Source organism: Parus major, chromosome 18, assembly GCF_001522545.3.
Source record: "Parus major isolate Abel chromosome 18, Parus_major1.1, whole genome shotgun sequence".
NCBI classification, from domain to species: domain Eukaryota; kingdom Metazoa; phylum Chordata; class Aves; order Passeriformes; family Paridae; genus Parus; species Parus major.
The window spans coordinates 376,400-397,206 of record NC_031786.1 but is presented as its reverse complement, the minus strand read 5'-3'; the positions used below and the strand labels follow the sequence as shown (position 1 = coordinate 397,206).

At 52.3% G+C, this 20,807-nt stretch overlaps 2 protein-coding genes across 4 annotated transcripts in view; one reads left to right on the top strand and one right to left on the bottom strand.

Moving 5' to 3' along the window:
- Window positions 1-5,108, top strand: part of DNAH17 (dynein axonemal heavy chain 17) — a 32,137-nt gene extending 27,029 nt beyond the window's left edge. For 2 of the 3 annotated variants that reach the window (XM_033518788.1, XM_033518787.1), the window contains 8 exons: window positions 1-228; window positions 739-930; window positions 1,488-1,667; window positions 1,981-2,163; window positions 2,821-3,003; window positions 3,171-3,314; window positions 3,769-3,994; window positions 4,684-5,108. In XM_033518788.1, coding sequence (XP_033374679.1) covers window positions 1-228; window positions 739-930; window positions 1,488-1,667; window positions 1,981-2,163; window positions 2,821-3,003; window positions 3,171-3,314; window positions 3,769-3,994; window positions 4,684-4,931 — 1,584 coding nt within the window. In that variant the 3' untranslated portion in view covers window positions 4,932-5,108. Of the gene's footprint in view, window positions 229-738; window positions 931-1,487; window positions 1,668-1,980; window positions 2,164-2,820; window positions 3,004-3,170; window positions 3,315-3,768; window positions 3,995-4,683 lie in introns of those variants that run through there. The other variant, XM_033518786.1, reaches the window with a different exon arrangement.
- Window positions 4,507-20,280, bottom strand: PGS1 (phosphatidylglycerophosphate synthase 1). The gene is made up of 10 exons (XM_015645818.3): window positions 20,120-20,280; window positions 16,283-16,472; window positions 15,843-15,920; window positions 14,880-14,979; window positions 14,065-14,254; window positions 13,577-13,755; window positions 12,152-12,685; window positions 8,691-8,839; window positions 6,545-6,687; window positions 4,507-4,865 (listed from the first exon to the last, which is right to left on the bottom strand). The coding sequence occupies exons 1-9, from the start codon at window positions 20,278-20,280 to the stop codon at window positions 6,568-6,570; spliced, it is 1,701 nt and encodes a 566-aa protein (XP_015501304.2). The 3' UTR covers window positions 4,507-4,865; window positions 6,545-6,567.
- Between the last annotated feature and the right edge of the window lie 527 nt (window positions 20,281-20,807).

The following is a 20,807-nucleotide window of genomic DNA, read 5'->3' as shown; positions in this document are numbered from 1 at the left end:
AACATCCACCTAGTGGCCCGGTGGCTGGACACGCTGGAGAAGCTGGTGGAGCACCACAGCCTGGAGAGCCACGCCGAGTACCGGCTGTTCATGAGCGCCGAGCCAGCCCCCAGCCCCGAGGCACACATCATCCCACAGGGGCTGCTGGACAACTCCATCAAGATCACCAGCGAGCCGCCCACGGGCATGCGCGCCAACCTGCACGGAGCCCTCGACCTCTTCTCCCAGGTAGCCCCTGTGCCACTCCTGCCCTTCCACTGCTGCCTCCTCAGGGCCGTCCTGATCAGCAGGGATGGCTCATCCCCTCCCTGGGCTCCACAGCCTGAGCTCCTCGGGGGTGTCACCGCTGCCAGGGACACTGCCAGCCCTTGCATCCTCCAGGAGTGCCGGGGTCCCCTTCTGGCAGGGGTTTAGGGGTAACCAGAGCTGCCCGAGGGTTTCCAACACAAGGAAGTGCCAGGTTGCCAGTGCCTTTCCTGAGGCTGAACACGGAGCTGCTGCAGCTCTGCCATGAACAAGCTGCCTCAGCTGCCAGCAGGCCACTGGGGTGTGAACTCCTAATTCCTTCATAAACAGATGAGTGCAAAAATTACCAAGTAGCAAATCATTAAAATACAATTGTATGCTTTTTTTTTCCTAATGAACACTTGTGGTTCTCTTTTGCCTATGGATGTTCTTCACTAGAGGGACATCTGATAGCAGTATTCAGCTGCAAGCCACACTCACGTTCCTCTGCAGGAAACACTGGAGCAGTGCAGCAAAGAAACCGAGTTCAGGTGCATCCTTTTTGCACTTTGCTACTTCCACGCGGCGGTGGCCGAGCGGCGCAGGTTTGGCACCCAGGGCTGGAACAGGTCGTACCCCTTCAACAACGGCGACCTGACCGTCTCTGTTAACGTCCTGCACAACTACCTGGAGGCCAACACCAAGGTGAGGGTAACAAGGTGACTGCTCCTCAGCACAGCACACGCTCCAACAACTGGCCTTTCTTAGAACATTCATCAGTTTGTGCTGCAGCACAAACACTCTCAGGAAGAAGCCCAGGGCCAGAAGCAGTTCCTCCCCTGCTCCCTGCATACTCAGGCAGGGGAAGGGGATGAGGGTCTGACCAAGTTGGGTGGAAGAGGCACCAGGCACCTGGCCCATGTGCCTGCCTTGGTGATTGGGTGGTTCCACCTAAAAAGCAAAGCCCGCCCCAAGAATGCAGGTGCAGTGAGCAGGGCTGAAGTCTCACCTTTAGAACTGCCCTCACAGACATGAACGGGGCTGGTTGGAAAAAAGAGAGGATTTAAATCACAGATGGCTGTGTTCATACTGGGACAAGGAGAAATCTGTGGGTGATCAAGAGACACCCCCCTCCCCAAGCCCCTGTGTGTCCAGGGACTGTCATCTCCCTGCACAGGTCAGTCCTGGAGCCATCACTCTGTGCTTGCATGGGGAACTCCTGGACAGCAGTCGGGAGCCCCAGCTGGAGCCTCTCCCCGCAGGTACCGTGGGATGACCTCCGGTACCTCTTTGGTGAGATCATGTACGGGGGGCACATCACTGATGACTGGGACCGCCGGCTGTGCCGCACGTACCTGAGCGAGTACGTCCAGCCCGAGATGCTGGATGGGGAGGTGTCCTTGGCTCCAGGGTTTATGATCCCTCCACGCATGGATTACGAGGTAAGAACCATTGCAATTTGCTGTAGAAAACCCCTGCTCTGGATAAATGTGCAGGAGTCCACGTTCCCTCTCGCTCACCAAGGGGAATGTAGGGAGAGAGTCAAACCCCTGGGAATGTGCAGAATTGCTGCAAAAGTAATTCCTGGGGTTGAGATGGAAAGGGAAAAACTTGGCTGAGACACAAGTTAAAAAAGAGCCTGGGCAGGTGCTGCAAAGGGCCCCGTGAGCAGGGACAGGTTTTCAAGGTTGCAGGGAACTTCGGGCTCCTTTGCCTGTGCTTGCAAGTTAATGGTGGCCCTGACCCTGCGCTCAGGCCTACCACCAGTACATCGATGACAACCTGCCAGGAGAGAGCCCCCACCTGTACGGGCTGCACCCCAATGCTGAGATGGGTTTCCTGACCGTCACCTCGGACAGGCTCTTCCGCACAGTGCTGGAACTGCAGCCCAAGGAATCCGAGGCTGCCGGAGGCTCGGGGACCTCCCGAGAGGAACAGGCAAGTCAAGTCCTGTCTCTTTATGGTAGAAATTAACTGATTTTTTTTTTTTTTTTAAGGTGGGGGAAGTAATTACTGTGGGGGAAAAGACCTCTTAAGGGTGACAACTGAGAGGCTAGCGAGGGGAGACAGATACAGGCCAGGAGGCAAGCGAGAGAGCAGGCCCCCAGCAGTAAGGAAGGGACAGCAGAGGGAGGCGATTCCAGCCCAGCCACGCCGTGGTCATGGGCCCAGGGACGGCAGCACACTCAGCACAGGCGGGAACCTCACGCCCTGATGAGGCCAGGATGCACCACTGGCAACAAGTGGCTTACGTGGGGCTCCTCAAATGATGGAGCTAGCTGAGGAGCCTCCATTCATGAGAGCAACTACTAAAAGAAGAGACTTAAAATAATTTGTTTTTAGAAGTCTTCTTCCTGACTGCCTGAATCTTACACTTTAATTTCAGCCTCCGTGGCCTCAGGTCTCTTACCTTGGCTATCAAAAAAGAACAACAGCTTTTTAAGAGCAGTTAGTAACAAAAGGAGCATTAGTAACAGAGGAGGAGGTACAAAGAAACACCAGGGCAGAAAAAGAAAAATATCTTACCTACTTAATTACATGGAACCTGCAGCATTTTCCTCTGGGCAAGAGCAGTTTATGGCATTCTCATTTCAGGTGAAGTCAGTCCTGGATGAAATCATTGGGCAGCTGCCAGACCCATTCAACATGGAGGAGATGATGGCAAAGGCAAAGGAAAAAACCCCATACACTGTGGTAGCTCTCCAGGAATGTGAAAGGATGAACATCCTGACCAACGAGATCAGGCGCTCGCTGAAGGAGCTGGACCTGGGACTGCAGGTACACAGCAGGCAGCTCCTGGATCATCTCCCAGTATTTCCAAAGCACTCTCTGCCTTTGCTGCAGCTCTCACCCACCGAGCTCTGCTCCCTGAGCCCATGCACACCCCTGGGGCTGTCCCACCATGGCTGCAGGTGACACTGCCAGGACTCTTCTCTTTTTCAAAGGGAGAGCTGACGATTACATCTGAGATGGAAGAGCTGGCAAATGCTCTCTTCTATGACAACGTTCCAGAATCATGGACACGTTATGCCTATCCCTCCCTCCTCAGCTTGGCAAACTGGTATGCAGACCTGCTCCTGCGGATCAGGGTGAGCAGCGTGTGTGTGAGCCAGAGCTTGGGGTGCCCCAGGACTCTCCCCACCAGTGCACTGGTTTAACTGGTTTATTTCTCAGCATCAATTTAACCAGCCTGAAGTACCTGAAAAGGGCTGTTACTCCAGGAATGGGAGCACAAGTCTGACCAGGGCTCCCATTAGAGTATATCACTGTAGCAAAAGAACATTATCTTCCCCCCCCATTTCAACTCTGGGTGTCCCATAAAAAAAATAATAAAACTGGCCTTGTTGAAAAATAACAGCAGCATTTTCTGCAGTATGAATTCAGGGTTTTAGCTTCATTGCTGCAGGGGAATCTGCTGCTTACTCCTCCCACACCACCTCCAGCCAGTCCCCACTCTGCAAGATCAGCTGAAGCTCTGTCACCGTGGCCTGCAGCTCACAGCACATTCTCCACCCTAAAGGACTCTGCTACTTTTTTTTCCAGGAACTGGAAGTCTGGTCAACAGATTTTGTGCTGCCTTCATCAGTGTGGCTGGCAGGGTTCTTCAACCCCCAATCCTTCCTCACAGCCATCATGCAGTCCACAGCCAGGAAAAAGCAGTGGCCACTGGATAAGATGTGTCTGGCAGTGGATGTGACCAAGAAGATCCGTGAGGACATAACATTTCCCCCTAGAGAAGGCTCCTACGTGCATGGGCTGTTCATGGAAGGTAAGAACTGCATCTCTGAGATGTTTCAGATGTGGAACAGGCCCAGCTCAGCCCTTCCCGCTCGTGCAGCCGAGCAGTGTCAGCACTTGTGGCTGGTGGTGTCACTGTGTCACGGTGCCACCACCCCATGCTGGTGGCAGCTCAGAGCAGGGAGCCCTGGCCCCACCTGGCTCCAGGCTCAGCCACCAGCTGAGGGCTCCACTGCCCAGATCACAGCCTTTCCAAACCAGAAATTTGTGTTTTAGCAATGCAGGCTCCAGCTCATGAACCCCAGGGCTCCTGGAGCTACAGGGCTCTAGTGAATACATTGTCACATTCTTAGCTGATGCTGAGTATGACAAATTTGGAAATTTAAATCCATGATAATTACTGCTAATGAGAGGGAAGAAGGCAGTTCAGCAGAGCAGCTGAGGGGTCCACTGGGACAAAAGCAGGGAGCACAAGGGACAGCAAGTGATAGATCCCACCACAGCCAGTTCACCTTAAACTGCAATTCCCATATAAAGCCGTGCTGAAGGGAGGGGTGGGGACAGAATTTATTCAGACATCCCACACACAGTAAGGCAAATGCAGTCCTGGGTCACAGTGAGATGAGAACAGACCTAACCACCGTTCTACCCAGCCTTGTCCTTTGAGCTCACAGCCATCAGCAGTTCTGAAGGGCAGCGAGGCGCCCGGTGCCGTTGCAGGTGCGCGCTGGGACGTGCCCTCGGGGTCGATGGCGGACGCGCGGATGAAGGAGCTGACGCCGGAGATGCCGGTCATCCTGCTCAGAGCCGTCCCCGTGGACCGCATGGACACCACCAACGTCTACGAATGTCCCGTCTACAAGACACGGATGCGAGGGCCCACCTACGTCTGGACCTTCAACCTGAAGACAAAAGAAAAACCCGCCAAGTGGGTCCTGGCTGGTGTGGCTCTGCTCCTAGAGGCCTAGGCTTTAACGACAATGGAAAACAGAAGTGCTTTTGCTTGTAAAAACCTCCACGTTGTGTAATTCAGTCTCTGTTTGATTGTAGCAGAACCATTTTAGCGAAGTATCAATAAAAGCAGTGCTGGAAGCACGGCCATGTGGAGCCTGCTCTCGCAGCACACGCGGCTCTCAGGGCGGATACTGGTTTTCCACTGGTGGTTTCTGACGTGGCGCTGGTGGGGAGCCAGACCACCGTGGGAAGCCAGACAGAACAACTGCACACAAGTGCCTGACTCCTTTCTCTCTTCTGGCTCTCCATCTTCCCACAGCTCTCTGTGTGATGGCTCAGGGCAAACTGAGCAGAAACTCCTCCCGCTCCTGCACGGAGCATGTGTCTGGCTGGAGCAGACGGGAGAACAGAGGTGCAGATTTGGTCCAGCTCACCCACACCCAACCTGCACAGCCCAGAGAAGCTCCAGCTGCAAACAGGTTCCTCTCTGAAGTATGTTATTTCTATTTCAAGGGTACAGAACTTACTCAACCCTTTCTTCACAACAAATAATTTGTTTCAGCAGTAACACACACTAAGGTGAGTAGATTTGCCAAGTCTGGCCCCTTTGGCATAAAACAATTCACCAAAATCCTACCCTGTGAAATATTTGAACAATTAGTTCTAAAATAGTTACCTCAAACTTCCCTCACAGCTCACAGTCAGACAAGCCCCAAGGGCAGCCACAGACAGCAGCTCATTTCTTTATAGAGCAGCAATAATAATAATCAGTTACGACCATCAGCTTTTTTCAGGTGTTAGAAATCCTGCTTGTGGCACTACCAGATCAGAAACCCTTGCTCACATTCTACCCTGCACTCCCACACCTTTTTACCTGGCTTCTGAACACCTTCTTTGCAGGATGTTATGGTTCAAGCCTCCTACTTCCAGCAAGTAACATCCCACACCAGCACCAAAAGCCTTCTCCTGCCCTTCCACAAGTCATGAAAGACACGTGTAACACATCTGAATGTGAAGGAGCTGGGCAAACCCTGCTGGGGGGGAGGCCACAGCTAGGTAAGGAAAAGGGATATGGGCACACACAGCAGTGCCAGCTGCACACTGTGCACGCCACAGGAACAGGAACAGTGATGTCCTGAAGCTCACAAGGGCTGCAGTTATGGAGCAGTGGAACTACCAGGAACCCCAGGACACCACAAAACAGAAAAACAAAACCAACTGTTCCTGTTAACCAATACTACAGGGGCAAAGCAAAGCCCTGATTGGATGCAAAGAGAAAACATTTTAAGTATTCCAGCAATGCTTTCTATTGGCTGGTCAAGATAACACAAATACAGTCTGTCTCTGAGAAACTCTGAAAGGGACATTTCAGAAAAGGGTTTTATTTCCACACATGGAAAATACCACTGTATGGGCTCTCTGTCAGTGCCCCTTCCAGAAATTCCAGTAGACAAAACCCAGTCAGGACCCGAGCACTGATCCCAGTCCATGGCAGCCCCAGAGGAACCGAGACGTGCCTGGTTTTCCCCACATCATCTGCATGCCCATCATCTTTCTTTCATGACAGAGCACTGCAGCTACTCACTGCAGCCAGTGCAATAATTCCCCATAATGGCAGCAAACTCACCCAAAGCAGCAACTTTTCTTCTTTCAAAAGAAATTCTTGATCAGAGGTGTGACCAGCTTCACCCACAGTTTCACATAACGATTTGGCTGCTCAAACGTTGATGTTGAGACCACACCTGAGCAGAGGTAAAGCTGCTCTTGCTCCTGAACAGGGAAAGAAACATCATCTCAGTAAATCCAAAGTGTTAAATTACATAATTGCCTTTCAGAGAAGCAAATTCTCAGATAAAACTGACCAGGGATCTTGCCACAATTATGCACCATTTCTCCTCAAGAATTTGCAATTTAAACTCTTACAAAGAACAAGGGTAGAGGGTTTTGCCTTTTTGTGCCCCATAGTTGCATGAGCTGAGCTTCGGTTTCAGAAAACTCCTCAAGGCCAGGCTGTAATTGCCAGAAAAGGAAACCTCACCCAGACCTCCTGGGACTGGCTCATGTGGCTCTTTCTAGACACAGCTCAGGCGCCGTGTTTGCAGATGAATGTGCAGTCGTGATCTAAATTACCAGAAACACTCGGGCCCCCAGAGCTGCACCCAACTGCTGAGGGAGGAAATGAAGCACTCACAGCACGTGAGAGCAGCACTTTGATCACAGGTAAGTGGGGTTTTTAGCACAAACAGTCAGGTTTCAGGATCTGCAGGCAAACAAGGAGCAGAACAGCTCCTGGAAGTTTGTTCATCAGTTTTTTTATAATTGAAGCTGTCACAAACAGCAGAAAATACTCTGCACTACTCAAATTCACGGTGGAAGAGGGAAGCAGAAACCCAGTACAGGAAAGTAACACCAAAAAGATGAACCAAGACATTAATCTGCCAATTCACTCTAATTTGAGAGTCCTCAAATGCTCCAAGAGCTCTAGTCAGCCCTGCTGTGAGGATTCTGCTCCATGACCATTCAATACAGTGAGATCTGAGCACTAGAGGCAAGGCCAGTTCCCTGAATCAACCTCAGTTCATTCACAGAAGCACCCAAAGACACCCAGACCACTCACATTTCTTCCCAAATCTCAGCACACACTTTCAAAATGGAACTGAACATTACATAGGCAAAGTGATTTCATGGCAGCATCCCAGGAATGGATTAAGTCTTCTAAAAAAGACCACAGAAAGTAAACACCCAGCCCATCTCAGAATCAGCTTCCAGCAATCGGGAATGGTTTAAAGCCCTTTGAATGAGATCACTGCAGCCCTGTGTAAGAAAATTCCTTTGTGTCACATTTCCATTGATTTTCCCCTTCCATTAGAAACAAGCAGAGGCAAGATATGAATTGAAATACTCAAGCAACTCTTCCAGTAATAGAATTGTTTTTGATTAGATACAGTCTGACTCATCCCAGGGAAGAGCCCTGATGCAAGAGGGCAATTCCCATTGATCTTGCAGACAACTCTGCCAGCACCTGCCTCACACAGTGCATTTCTGAGGTCTCCAAGCCACACAGAGGCACCAAACTGATCTGCTTTGAAACAGAACACTGCAGGAGAAATGACTTGTGACAGTCAGTTCCAGCAAAAGATTCAGTCAAGACAGCTGGAGAACCAGGCAGGATTTGGAGCAGCAGCAGAACTGCTGAGCATTCCAAGCTGCCTAATTAAAACCAAAACAGCACCGAAAAACCCTGGGACACTGAACATCAAACCACTTCAAAATGTTTGTGTCAGGATTATATAATGTCATATTATTATTCAAGGTAAGGATTTTGTCATGGAACTTCATGGGCTTCCCAGCCAGTCCAGAAACCCTCTCCCAGTCCAAGCTCAGACAGTCCAGGGTTCATTACCCCCGAACCTGTCACACCCTGGGCAGTGCCCAAATGCTGGGGTAACAGCTCAGAGGTGCAGTGTGGCTGGTGAGCAGAGCAGTCAGCAGGTCCTCCAGCAGCTCTGTGCACATCCTGAGCACTCCTGGTACCCGAGGTCACTGGGGACACACATTCCTTCCCGTTATGGCCTCATTTCCCAGCACTGGGTACTTGCAGCAGGCAGCTCATCAATAGTCACTTCACTGACAGCTCCTCAGGACTCCCCATGCTCCAGCAGCTTTTGACTTACGGTAGCTGCAGGTTTTTATTGCCACTGCATCATCAGCATTCTCTGTGTGACCCAGAAGGATGACAACATCCCCACTGCACCCCAGAATCTGCTGCTTACCTGATGGAGCTGCTGCTGCAAGGTTTTATTTTCTGTCACTATGGCAACCTGAGCTTCCAAGTCACGATGAACTGATCGATATCCAAAATTTGGAGAGCCAATCAGGGTCAGGCAGGGCAGGTCACTCCCTGCCAGGTACAGCCAGAGGCCTGCAGGAAAAATGAGGAAGAGAGGCAGCATGACAGCCAAGGGAACGGCCAGGGTGGGCTCACATGATCCCTTCACTCCGAGTGAATGAAATGCTTTAAACGTGGATTACAGATTCTGTACAGGACCTCAAGAGCAGGGAGCAGCCCCCAGGGCCTGCAGGGCTGTGCTGATGTGTGTGACTCGTGGGGTGCCCTGGCACAGCCCAAATCAGAGTGTTCTGACTGGGAGTGCAGGAACACAGTGCCCCAGAACAGCCCAGAGCAAGTGCAGTCACTGCATTAGAGGCTGCTTTGCACCACAGTGAATTCAGGAACGCTGAGAGAAGACAAACAGGTTTTCAGTGAAGGAACCAGCCCCAAAGCCCCAGGCAGACAGGCTAGGTCTGTCCAGCCTGTCCCAGGGCCAGGGACTAACCCCCATCCCAGGACCATGACATGAAAAGGCATCTCCCAGCTCAGGCAGGTGAATTCACATGCCACTGTGAAGAAACACAGAAGATAAATGCAAATTATTTCACTCTAGTTCCAGAGGAGGCACCAGGGATGAGATCAGACTCTTGCCAGGGCACCTGGCCCCCGCTGCCACTCACCAGCACAGCTCCCACAGCTCTGCCAGCACAGAGAGCAGGCAGGACAGAGCCCAGGACAGGTTTTCAAGGGAAAGATGGAAACATCACATTATTCTCAAGCACACCACTGCAGCAGGACAAGAAGAAACAGCCACAGGAGAGTCAGGACTGCTGCCAAGGAGAGGCTGTGTGGCCACTCTGCACAAATGGAGCCAGAAAGCCTTTGCTCTCCTCAGCAGAGCCCTGAGTGAGTCCTCAGTAGAGGCTTATCCCCATGGCTGGTCACACACAGACTGCAACAAAGAACCCGTAGCATAAAAACCACCTCAGCCTTAAAATAGCAGCAGGTTTCCCAACTCAGCCCCAGAGCAGTTCCAAGAATGCCTTGAGTAAGATGCTGCCGATTCACTGCCAGTTCCTGTAACCTCCTCCCCGCCCCCACAGCACACTCACAGAGCTGGCACTGCCCTAAAGCAGCTCCAGCCCCCGTGGGCTCACCCCTCCATGGCGGGGCTGGGCAGCCCACCACAGGAGCCACAGGAAAGCATCCACATGGCACAGAGCTTTGTCACTTTCTGCCACCAAACAGGACCCTGCCAGGGGCTGTCTAGTGCCTGACCAGCCAAAGGCTGGACCTCTGCCCAAGCAGCAGCCATGAGGAACAGATTCCTTGCCTTCCCAAGTGTCCTGTGGCAGTCCCACAGCCTTTACAGGTCTCTGGTTTCATGGCCATCTGGCAGGATCTGCTCAAACAGTGACTCACCTTCCAGCAAGGGGAAGCGCAGCTTCCCAGCGCCAGTCAATAGCAGTAACAGAGGCCTGCAGGAAAAATGAGAAAACCCTGCCACCAGAACTTGCTTGGAAGGGACCCTGATGCCAAGGGATGTACCCGTGTCACCCCCAACCCCACACCCAGGAAAGCGGCAGGCAGGCTCTGGGATGCCACACTGCTGGCAGTCCATCTGTGCAGCACTCTGCTACATCTGCATGGTGCTGAATGCACCCAGGAGAGACACCCCTGGGAACACCACCTGACACTGTGCATGCAGATACAAACATTTTAAGGGGAGTGGGAGGGGCACACAGCACAGCCCCAGTGTTTGGGGTATGTCAGTGAGATCCCATGGGACACTAAAGGGGGTCTCGTGTCTCAGCCCAGAGAGGAAGCACCAACAGGCACTATTTCCTGCTGGGAATCTTATGTCCTCAGTCAGGAGCTAGGCTCCATGTGCTCCTCATGCACATGCCCTTCACAACTCCAAGGCTTCCTCCCTTCCCTCTTCTGTCCTTGTCCTCTCTGCTGAAAACGTGACTCCCACAGAAGGAGAGAGGTGAATCCAAGGTGTGTCCAGGGCAGAGCATGCCAGAGGAGGAGCTGCACACTGCTCCTCCCAGCACTCTGAAGGGGAATGGAAACAAGGCAGTAAATATCTCCAACTGGCCCAGGCACAGGAGCTGCTGAACTCCAAGCCCTGCATCCCTCTCCAAACAAACACCACACAGCAGAGAGCCCAAAGCACTGTTCCATGAGACCTGGCCCAAACAGAACCAATGACCATCTGCACTTTGGTAGCTGGGAAAAGCAGCCCTTATTTCTAGGCTCAGTTTATGCCAAACCACATCGCACTGGAATGGGAGTCCCACTGAGTCTGCAGTGCTCAACAAAGGCAGAACCTGGGAAGCACAGATCACTCCAGCATGTGTGTCCTGAGAGACACAGGACACCCCAGGCAGGCAGGCAGGGACCTCCCTCGTGCTGCCCCCTGTGAGATAAGGGTTTTCCCTGCACTCCTGACTGTGCTGGGGAGGGGGACCCTGAGATCTGCTTGTCCTTTCAACACAGAGGCAGCCAGTAGCACCCAGGAATTTTTGACAGTTGAGAGAAGGCTGACACTGCAGCTTTCCCTCCCCACCACCTCTGAGCCTCCCTCTGAGCACCCCTGAGAGAAGCAGAGAGATGGAGCCATTCCCACTAACAACTCTCTTCAAAACAGGAACAGTCACAGCCCCAGTGCTCCAACCACAGCCCAAACACTCCAGCTGGAGCACTGTGCTGAGCCTGTGGGAGCTGAGCATAGTGAATCCAGCAGGAATCCAGGGTCTCCCAGAGAAGACCACGAGGGCAGCATTCATTAACTCACTGCATGTTAGTCCATATTCTTTCCTCAGCCCCCTGCCCTCTGGCTGCCCTGACTCCCATAAGCACATGCTGCCACTCCTCACACACTGTATCCCCTGTGAGCTGCCAACAGGAGCAAATCCCCCAACACTCATAACGTCCCCAGACAGATCTGCTGCTGGGAAGGCCCTGGGAGCAGCTCCCCTCGGGCACCTGCCCCAGATACTGCTGCAGGGTCCCCAGTGGAGTCAACACTTCTGCCTGCTGAAACCAGCCCAAGGGATACAAGAAACTGCACCACGGCACTGACTGCATCATGAACACATCCAGATGCTTCCTTTCCTTCACATCGTGTTTCTCATCCAGGCAGTGCCTCAGTGCCACCACAGGGACAGCTCTTACACCATCCCTGGGACTGGACTGGACTGGAAATCCAAGGGTAAGGTATCCCCCAAGTAATCCAAACCCTCCAGGTTTACACAAGCAAGTAGTTTGAACTTTGGAGGAGTGTTTTGAAGGTTAAGCCCAGACTGGCACCCAGCCAGCCCATTACTCCTTTCGCAATCCAAATGCACAGCTCTCACACAGCTCTGCACAAGGCCCCTTGGGATGAGGGCATCTTACCTTTGGCATGGAACGTCCACCCAGCACGGCAGTACTCCTGCAGCTGCACCCTCTCCTGCTGCTGCAGGTAGCACACCTCACTGTAAAACTGATGTTCAATGTAAACGTAGGCAGCAGGGATGGCACCTGCCACCCCTTTGGCACCAAAAAACCCATTGACCTCTGGTGAGGCCAGGAGGATCCGGTACTCAGCCCTTGTGCCCAGGATGAGGTCCATGTAGGCCTGTGTCAAGTTGAAGTAGCCAGTGGTGAGGTATATCCTGGCATCCCGCTCAGCCTCCGTCAGCAGTGTCTCTGTGACCATCTCATCTATTTGAATCCCAAAAGGTTTCATTTGGATTAAGGGATAGATCCAGGTGTCGGGTTCTGGTTTCAGGTTCCCAGATGCTTGAGAGCCTTGCTGGGATAGGAGGGAGCTGCCTGGCTGGCTGCTGTGGAAAGTCTTTGCATGAAGGAGCTCCTGCCGTGTCCGGGCAGAGTTGATGACCTCCATAACCCTCCGGTTGGCAATCTCACAGTAAGCCACTTTGTCCCCTGCAGGAAAAGTCAGAGAGAGCGTGTCTGAGGTCTACAGGCACAGAGCTACGTGTCATCTATTACACACCAGGAAAAACTACTGACAGGACATGGATACAGGAACAAATAGGAGCCAACACAGAGTGCACATGACTCTCTGTCTTAAGGCCTAAACCAGCTGTTTCAAGGTCGGCAGAGCTACGTTACAGAAGAGAAATGTTCAGCAACTGGCAGTGGCCTGAAAAATCCCCTGAGAAATAAAGGACGAAGGCAAGGCTACACTGACAACCAAGAATGAGCTGAACACACAAATAAACTCCCACCCCCAGCCTGAACTCACATCACCCAGCAGTGCAAGGCCAGGACAAAAACTGATGACGCCATCAGCTTGGCACATCACTGCTCTTCTCTGCCCAATTTTACGCTTGTTCCCAGTCTTCCTGAACCGATTCCCATTTGATTCCCAGAACAAACTCTACTACAAGAGATTAATTACCAACAATAGCGGTACATTCGTAAACATGCACACCCAGAGCACCTGGAATTGCAGCTGCTAATGTCAGAAAAACTTCTCAAAGGATTGAAGTTCTTGTTTAAGGCCAAAAGCAGCACATTTATGAGGCAGCATTGAGATGGCTGTAGAGTTACTTCCAACCTCCGCATGCCCTGCCAAATTAGCCTGTGACAGCCACTGTGCTGGGAAAACTCCAACAGACCCAGTCTGAAACTCAAGGAATCTCGATTTTAATTCTGGATGGCACAAAACAGGACACCCCATAGTCTGAACAATGGTCAGACACCCAGCAATACCCACATGGATGGAGTCTAAGTCATACTTAAATAAACCCTGGCTGTCACTCCTCTCCTCTGGATTCCATCACCCAACCAGGTGAGACAACTCCCCCCTACCTTGGTATGGGTGTACCATTCCCTCCATCATCTGGACTGTGTCATCCTGCCGTAGCTGCAGGGACACATCTCCAATCGCGTCCACAAGCTCTGTGAAGAAGTCTGCGATCTCGGGAGAGTCCCGCAGCAAGACATAGCGGTCCTGACGATTGGTGAAGTACAGATCACTCAGGTTTGCACTGAAGAGAAAGGGAAGAGAAGGGTACAAGATTCTCAACCTCCCAGCCCAGGCTACAGGCATCACTCTGGGATAGCTGCACTAAAGCACAAATTGGCCATTTCCTTCAGAATCTCAAAGAATTTTTCCTTTTAAGAAAGACTCATTTTCATGTGAGAATCTCATGTGTGGGAACTGTGGTTGCTCTCCCATCTCAGAAGAGCACTGATAGGATCACGATGGAGTCCAGATGCTCAGGCAGCTCTGGCAGCACAGACACCCTGCCCAAAGCCCAGCGAAACGACCCAAGGCCAGACACAGCAGGACTCACCCGCTCAGGATCACATTGTCATCAAAGAGATAGACCTTGATGTGCTGCAGCCCAATGGTCTCATTGAAACGCTCTGGGATCAGGAGCCGCAGAAGTCCACGCAGGTTTGGAGTGTGGAAGAGGGACACGCGGACTTGCTCGGGAAATCGCTGCAGCAATGGGATCAGCATTGTTCGAGAATTCTTCCTGCCTGGGAGAGAAAGGGAGCTTCAAACAAAGATCACAAAGACAGGACACATCATGACACAGCTCTTCAGCTGGTTACAGGGTGAGCACCCCTCCCATCCACTGGCACTTCACAGGTTTTCCTTTTTTCTTTTTTTTTTTTAAATCACTTTCGTTTGTACTATGTCAATATTGAAACTGACATCCAGGACAGGCCTGACACTTTTTAAGCTTCTTAACCAAGCCTCAGCAGCACTGGTAACACATCTGCAAGAGTCACTGCAGGTGACCACAGGTTCCCAATTCAGCGTGCTGCTGCTTCCAACAATTCCCATTCCCCTTTCAAAATGACAATGTAAGTGAGCATGATGAATAAGGACAAATGCACTAACAAATGAACCAAGCAAGACTACACAAATCGCACAGAATTGGTCCTTCTTCCTCCTACCACCTATTTTTGGAAGAAAAACTGCTCAGCTTGAAGATTTTCTGGGAATATGCAGTTCTGAAACACAAAAGACCAATCCTGTAATGTGCATGCTTTAAGCAAGTAGGTCCAATTGGCCAAGATACCCACCCTGAAAAGAACTGTCTCTCTAGCCTAACAGTAAAATCAGTCTCTGACAAAAGCAATGAGTGGCAATTCCTACCCCGGGAGCCCCTGGTGTAGTCGAGGAGAATGGAAACTCTGAGGTCAGGTGAGCTTTTTGCTTGCAGTGATTTCTCCAGTGTTTCTTCTAAGCAATACACCTGCAGAGAGAGTTCTCTCCTCATTACAAAAGCAAATACACTTTCCAAGGAAAGTGCTCAGCAGCAGGAGACCATGGACCTGGTGTGAGTCCTCCCTCCTTGTGTCAAACACAGACAGTTCAACCTTTCCATCTGTCAGCCTGGCAGCTTCCATCAGCCTAAAGCCACAGATCAAAGGCCCTCAGTTTTACATGTCCACATTCTTCAGGTCTCACAAAAGCAATTACTGTTAGCAGAAAAAGTCCCAGTATCATTTCCAAATCCCAGACTCACATCGCGAAAGACAACCATTGGTAGGAATTCACTGCAGTTTTATTCTTTAACTACAAGGTTGTTTGTCACATGCAAATTCAAATCCTGTGTGCAAGCCCAGACAAAGATGGGCACAAATCCTATGCAGGCTCCATCCACCTTTACCCTGCCAGGGCATTTGCTTCCTAACATCAGATCACGGCCAAGGCCAGGCTTCTTCTTAAAGCCCTTGGGCAAAAATGCTTTTGTTTCCAGAGAAAAGAACAAAATAAGGCAAATACCATGAAGCAAAGCTGACATCGATCTCAAATGCAGAAAACAAATCCTCCATCTGTGTCCTGCACCTGGAGCACCAAACAACAGCGCTACACACCTAAGCTCAAATCTTGTTCAAGAAAAATGCCAGGGAAAAATAGATTTCCGTGACCTGAGGTTTACAAAGTCCCCCTGAGCACTCTGAACACCAGGCCAGTCCCTTCTGACAGGTCCAGGCTAGCTATCCCCTGAAGAACTGCAGCAGTTTCCTGGCTCCATACCAGACCTACACCAGAAGCGTTGCCTGCCTCCCTTCCACATCCCTTCCTGGCCTTCCCAAAGCCTTCCACACTCACCAGCTCCTGCTCAAGGAGTCCTGTTCCCAGGTACAATGAGGCCATCACCACCCGCTGCTTGGCTGCTTTTATCTGCACCTGAGAGCAGCAAAACACAAGTTCAATTTCACACAGGGTGTCTGGTCCTGAGGAGCCATCAGCCCAGACGTGGCAGTGCTGCACTCCTCTGGGAGGAATCCTTCACCCACATCTCTGCTCTGGCTCCCTGGCCTTTGAGAAGAGAAAAGGGTAAAATGGAGAATGGCAATGTAAAACATATGGAGCTCCGTGGAGCTACAGCAGCACCACTGCTGCATCTAAAACTCCAGGAAGAAACTAGTGCTTTCTGGGAAACTGAAGACCAAGCTCCCTGCAGCTAAACCTATTCATATGAGAACAGTTACCAGGCAAAGCTGGGATTGTATCAAAACCATGCCCACAACTTGCAGCTCACACCTTACCTTCAGGAGTTCATAGAATTCCGCCGGGGATGAAAGCACCTTGACATGCGAGCTGGAGATCCCAAACTCTGGGACCAGATTCCTGATCCACTGGAACCTGTGTGCTCCTTCTGGACAGAGGGAACACGGTGGGGCAGTGATTACTGGAACAGGAGGGGTGAGTAGTGGGGCTAGAAGGAGCCATGATGACCTGTGCAAAGAAAAATGGAGAAATTCTTTATAGTGAAACCTTTGCTTCCCAGAAAGACTCCAAGCAGGTCAAGGAAGAGCAGCAGCCAAGGCCAATACATGGCAGGGATCCACAATGGCAAGAATGCCCTTCCCTTTCCATAATCTGATGTGGATCACCAAAGCCAAATGTAGAAAGAGAGAAACACAGGGAAAACGTGGAAAAACAGATCTGAACATCACCAGCTCCTTCCCTGAGGTGGCATGGAGATGAGGGGAAACAACTCCATCAGGACAGCGTGAGGGGGCAAGGAGGCTGGGAGCTGCAGAAAATGAGTGTGGGCACTCAGGTGCCTGGCAGTGCCGTGGTGGTACCACCTGTACCTGTAACCAGCCGCTTCTGAATTATCTCCATCACACACACATCAGCTTGGCCATGGCCAACACTCCCTTCATGTCGAGATTCCTCTTCAGCTGGGCTGAACTTGTTCATGTTTCAGGTTTAAAGATCGCACTGCTTTAAAGAGAAAAATGCCTCCATCCCTCAATCTTACACAAAAATATATCTACAGCACACAAGGTGGCCAAGTGGAAGCCCCAGCAAAGGCAGAGCACTCACACCCCAAGAATGACCCACAAGAGGAGAGACTATGTCCAAGCAGGAATGCACCAAGAGCCACAACAGGGATCCATCCCTCTCTAGCAGTACCACTGGCATTCCACAGAAGTACAAGAGAGGATCACAACTTCCCCTGCAAACCTCACAAATGCTGTGAGGGAAACGTCAGGAAACTCATTCTTCAGAAAGCAATTTCAGAACAAATTTCATTTCTTTGAAGTCACTTTGGGAAGAAACTAGCTTACTGCCAGCAGCACGCAGTGGGTGACAGGAAGCAAGCAGCAACTTCTCCTCTCCGAGGTTTCACACATGCAAATTCATCCAGTCATAGAATATCCCCCAGCAGGAGTCTGTTTGCATGACAAAACCACATTTCAACACAATTAGCAGCAGCAGCTCCCATGAGATCCAGGAATCCATGAGCAAGGGACTGAACTGCATCCCTGAACCTGACAGGAACCTGACTGCAAACCCCACTCATGGGAGCTGGGCTGCTTGGGATGGAACCACAGTGGCTGGTCTTACCCTGAGGACCACCAGGTCCTCGGGCCAGCAAGCAGCCACTGTCCTGTGGCCCATCCTGATGATTCCACCATCACCACACATCAAGAGGAAACTTAATCACAACCTTTACCAGAATTCGTTATGAGGAACTTTTGGCTGAGGAACCCTTTTACCACAATCCAGATCCCAAATGAACACAAATTCCAGGAAGATGATTTCACTCATCTGGTTCATGATACAACCCTGGATCTTCACAAGGTTTCCAAACATCCTTACAAGGAAACCAGTTCATAGTGGTGTTTCCTGGAAAATCCACGAGTTTGTCACTGACTATTCATGAGCACCAAAATCTGATCAGTGAGTGCAGGAATTGCTGGGATGGCGGGTTTTAACAGATCATGTGGACTGGGCTCAGCCTGAATACCCAGAAATGACAGAGATCACCAGCACAGCCTGTTAAAAACAATGCAAATATCCCCTAAAGGGTGCAGAAAAAATTAAAGCAGAACAGAAACACAATACCACTTTTCAGGCACATTCTCATAAGTCTCCACAGAACCTGAGCACAGCCTTCATACATCTTTGCTCACCTAAGTCTCATAGGCCACACAAGGAGAGCAGATTCCCACTGTTCCATGGCACACAGAGCAACAGGAATTCTCACTGGATCCAAAAACACAGGGTTTTAAAACCCACCGAATGCTCAGCCCACAGAGCAGTGGCATAGCTGGGCTCTAAATCAGCCCCACAGGTCACAAACATCCTCTGGAATTATTCCCAGGGAGGAAGCAGTGGGAAATTTTATGTATTCTACAATAACAATCAACAGAGATGAATACTGTCCTCATTATCTCACTATTGGCCAACCCAATTACACTTCCAGAAGCCAGACCAGTGGCCAAGCAGACACTTTCCAGAAACATGATTCCCAGAAGCCATTTTCTAGCAAGGACAGTTGGAATTGTGAGTCCACCTGCACCTGCCTGCCTGGAGCCAGGGGCAGCTCCAAAGGCTGCAGGCAGCGACGGGCTGAGCTTGGAGCATCTGGACTCTGACTGGAACATCTGAAGGAACATCAGCCTGCAGCACCAGTACTATTTGGTTTAATTCAGATTAATTCTGGTCAATTTACCCCCACTAATTGCATCCTCCAGATTTTTCACTCCTGAAATAAGTGTGCCAACATTGTTCGATCTTTCAGCTCAATACTGAAATTTACACCTTATTCAGCATTGAGAACCTATGGCTTTTAGAATCATCAAATAAATCTGTATTTTGTTCCAGCCACAGAGCCAATGGCACAGCAACTGGCTCCCAGAGCAGCAGCTTCTACCCACCAGTGACTGACATCAGCTCAGTGACTACCTGACTACAACCAATCCTTGCAACCACGCACACACAACTATCAGAAACCACATACCATTATGAAGAAATCATCAAAATTCCACACTGTGACAAACCAGGTTTCAGAGGAACAGAAAATGAACCAGGGGGGAGCCCTTTCCACGTACTTCACATCACTGAGTTAACCAGAAAGAGAAAACGGAATCAAAAGGAACCACCTTCTGAATAAAAAGTTGACCCTAAATAGAAACAACGGATTTTTTGGGTTGTGTTCTATTTTTTAAAGTGTAGGTTTGGTACAGAAACTCAGAATGGAGCTGAAACTCTTATTCACTCATAAACCTCCTCCTCAGAGGCAGAGTGAAGTGAAACTGTGGGACATAGTGCTATCCTTTCACCCACACACCCATCACCACACGGGGGGATCTACACTGCTGCTCTTTGAACTCGGTGACCGCTTCCCAGGGCTCAGCCTAATTTTTCTGCCCTAAAAACACCGCTGAGACCAAAAGAGAAGCGTGGAAAGAATTTCCTTGGTGTGAACAAGATCACAGAGCAGAGTGATGATCCATCTCATCCAGGACCGCAGCGACAGGCACGTGTCGGCCGCTGCCGCGGGTCGCTGTCCCCGGTGTCGGGCTCAGAGGGGACCGGCTCCTGTATCGGGCTCAGAGGGGACCGGCTCCTGTGTCGGGCTCAGAGGGGACCGGCTCCTGTGTCGGGCTCAGAGGGGACCGGCTCCTGTGTCGGGCTCAGAGGGGACCGGCTCCTGTGTCGGGCCCAGCTCGCCCTCCGGGACCACCCGGGCTGGCTGCGCCGAGCACCCAGAGCCGCCCGAGGGCTGAGCTGCACAGCCCGGGCCGCCCGGCTCTGGGGAAAAAGAGATGTCGGCTGCCCGGTGAAAGCGTGAGGCAAGGAAATGGGAAAGAAAAGGCAATAAGGCTGTCCTGGGGGCGATCGGACAGTGGGGCGAGCTGAAGTGGTCTGCGAGAGCAGAGCCGAACCCGACTCCGACACCGGCCTGGGGGCACCGGGCCACTCCTTTACCCCCACGCAGCTTTCCCAAGGGGCTGGAAAGGGCCGAAAAGGGGAAGAGGCGATCGGCGGGTGCCCCGGTAACACGACACCGACTGCGCGGGCGGCCGAGGGCTCCCGCTGCCTCCCAGCCCCGGGAGACCGGCGGGGTCCCGGCCGGTCCTTACCTGCGGGCGCGGCGGTCGCGACCGCGAGAGAGGCGATCGGAGAGGCGGCCGAGCAGCGCGGCCAGGCCGAGGCGGCCCCGCGGCAGCCAGGCCGAGAGCCGCCGCCACAGCGCCGCGCCGCCCGCCGCCATCGCCCGCGCCTTCCGCTTCCGCGCTGCCATGGCGACACCGCCTTCCGCTTCCGCTTCCTGCGCCGGCCGCGCCTTCCGCAGCCCCGCCCCGCCCGGGCCCACCCGCGGCCCCGGGAACCCCGGCCTGGGCACACGGGGTGTCCGCCGGTCCCCGCCGGCCCGCGAGCGCGGAGGCCGGGAAGGGTCCGGGAGGAGCTCAGGAAGGGCTCGTTGTCCGGCAGGCCCGGACCGGGGCTCCCCTGGTCCCGCACACGTGGGACGGGCTCGCACGGAGCCAGATCACCCGGCAGTGCCACCCCCCGGTGTCTCGGCTCCCCCCGGGGCGAGCCCCGGCGCGGCCGAACGGCTCCGAACGGACGTGCACGGCTCTTACCCGCAGCGGAGCCCGCGTTTGCCGCCCCGCCGGGCGAAGCGGAGTTCGGGGGCCGCGGGTCCCCCCGGCAGGTCCCGATACGGGGAGCCCGTCCCGCCGGGGAGCCCCGGAGCCGCATCGTGCCCGTCCCGTCCCTCCCCCGCTGTCCCCCGCCCGCCCCGGCAGCGCTCCGGGGCTCGTTTGC

Coding starts and splice junctions, on each gene's coding strand:
- PGS1 (XM_015645818.3), bottom strand. CDS start 20,280: ATGGCAGCGCGGAAGCGGAAGGCGCGGGCGATGGCGGCGGGCGGCGCG. Junction 14,980..15,842: donor GACTCCTTGAGCAGGAGCTG/GTGAGTGTGGAA, acceptor CTCTCTCTGCAG/GTGTATTGCTTAGAAGAAAC. Junction 12,686..13,576: donor AATGGTACACCCATACCAAG/GTAGGGGGGAGT, acceptor CTTTTCCTGCAG/GGGACAAAGTGGCTTACTGT.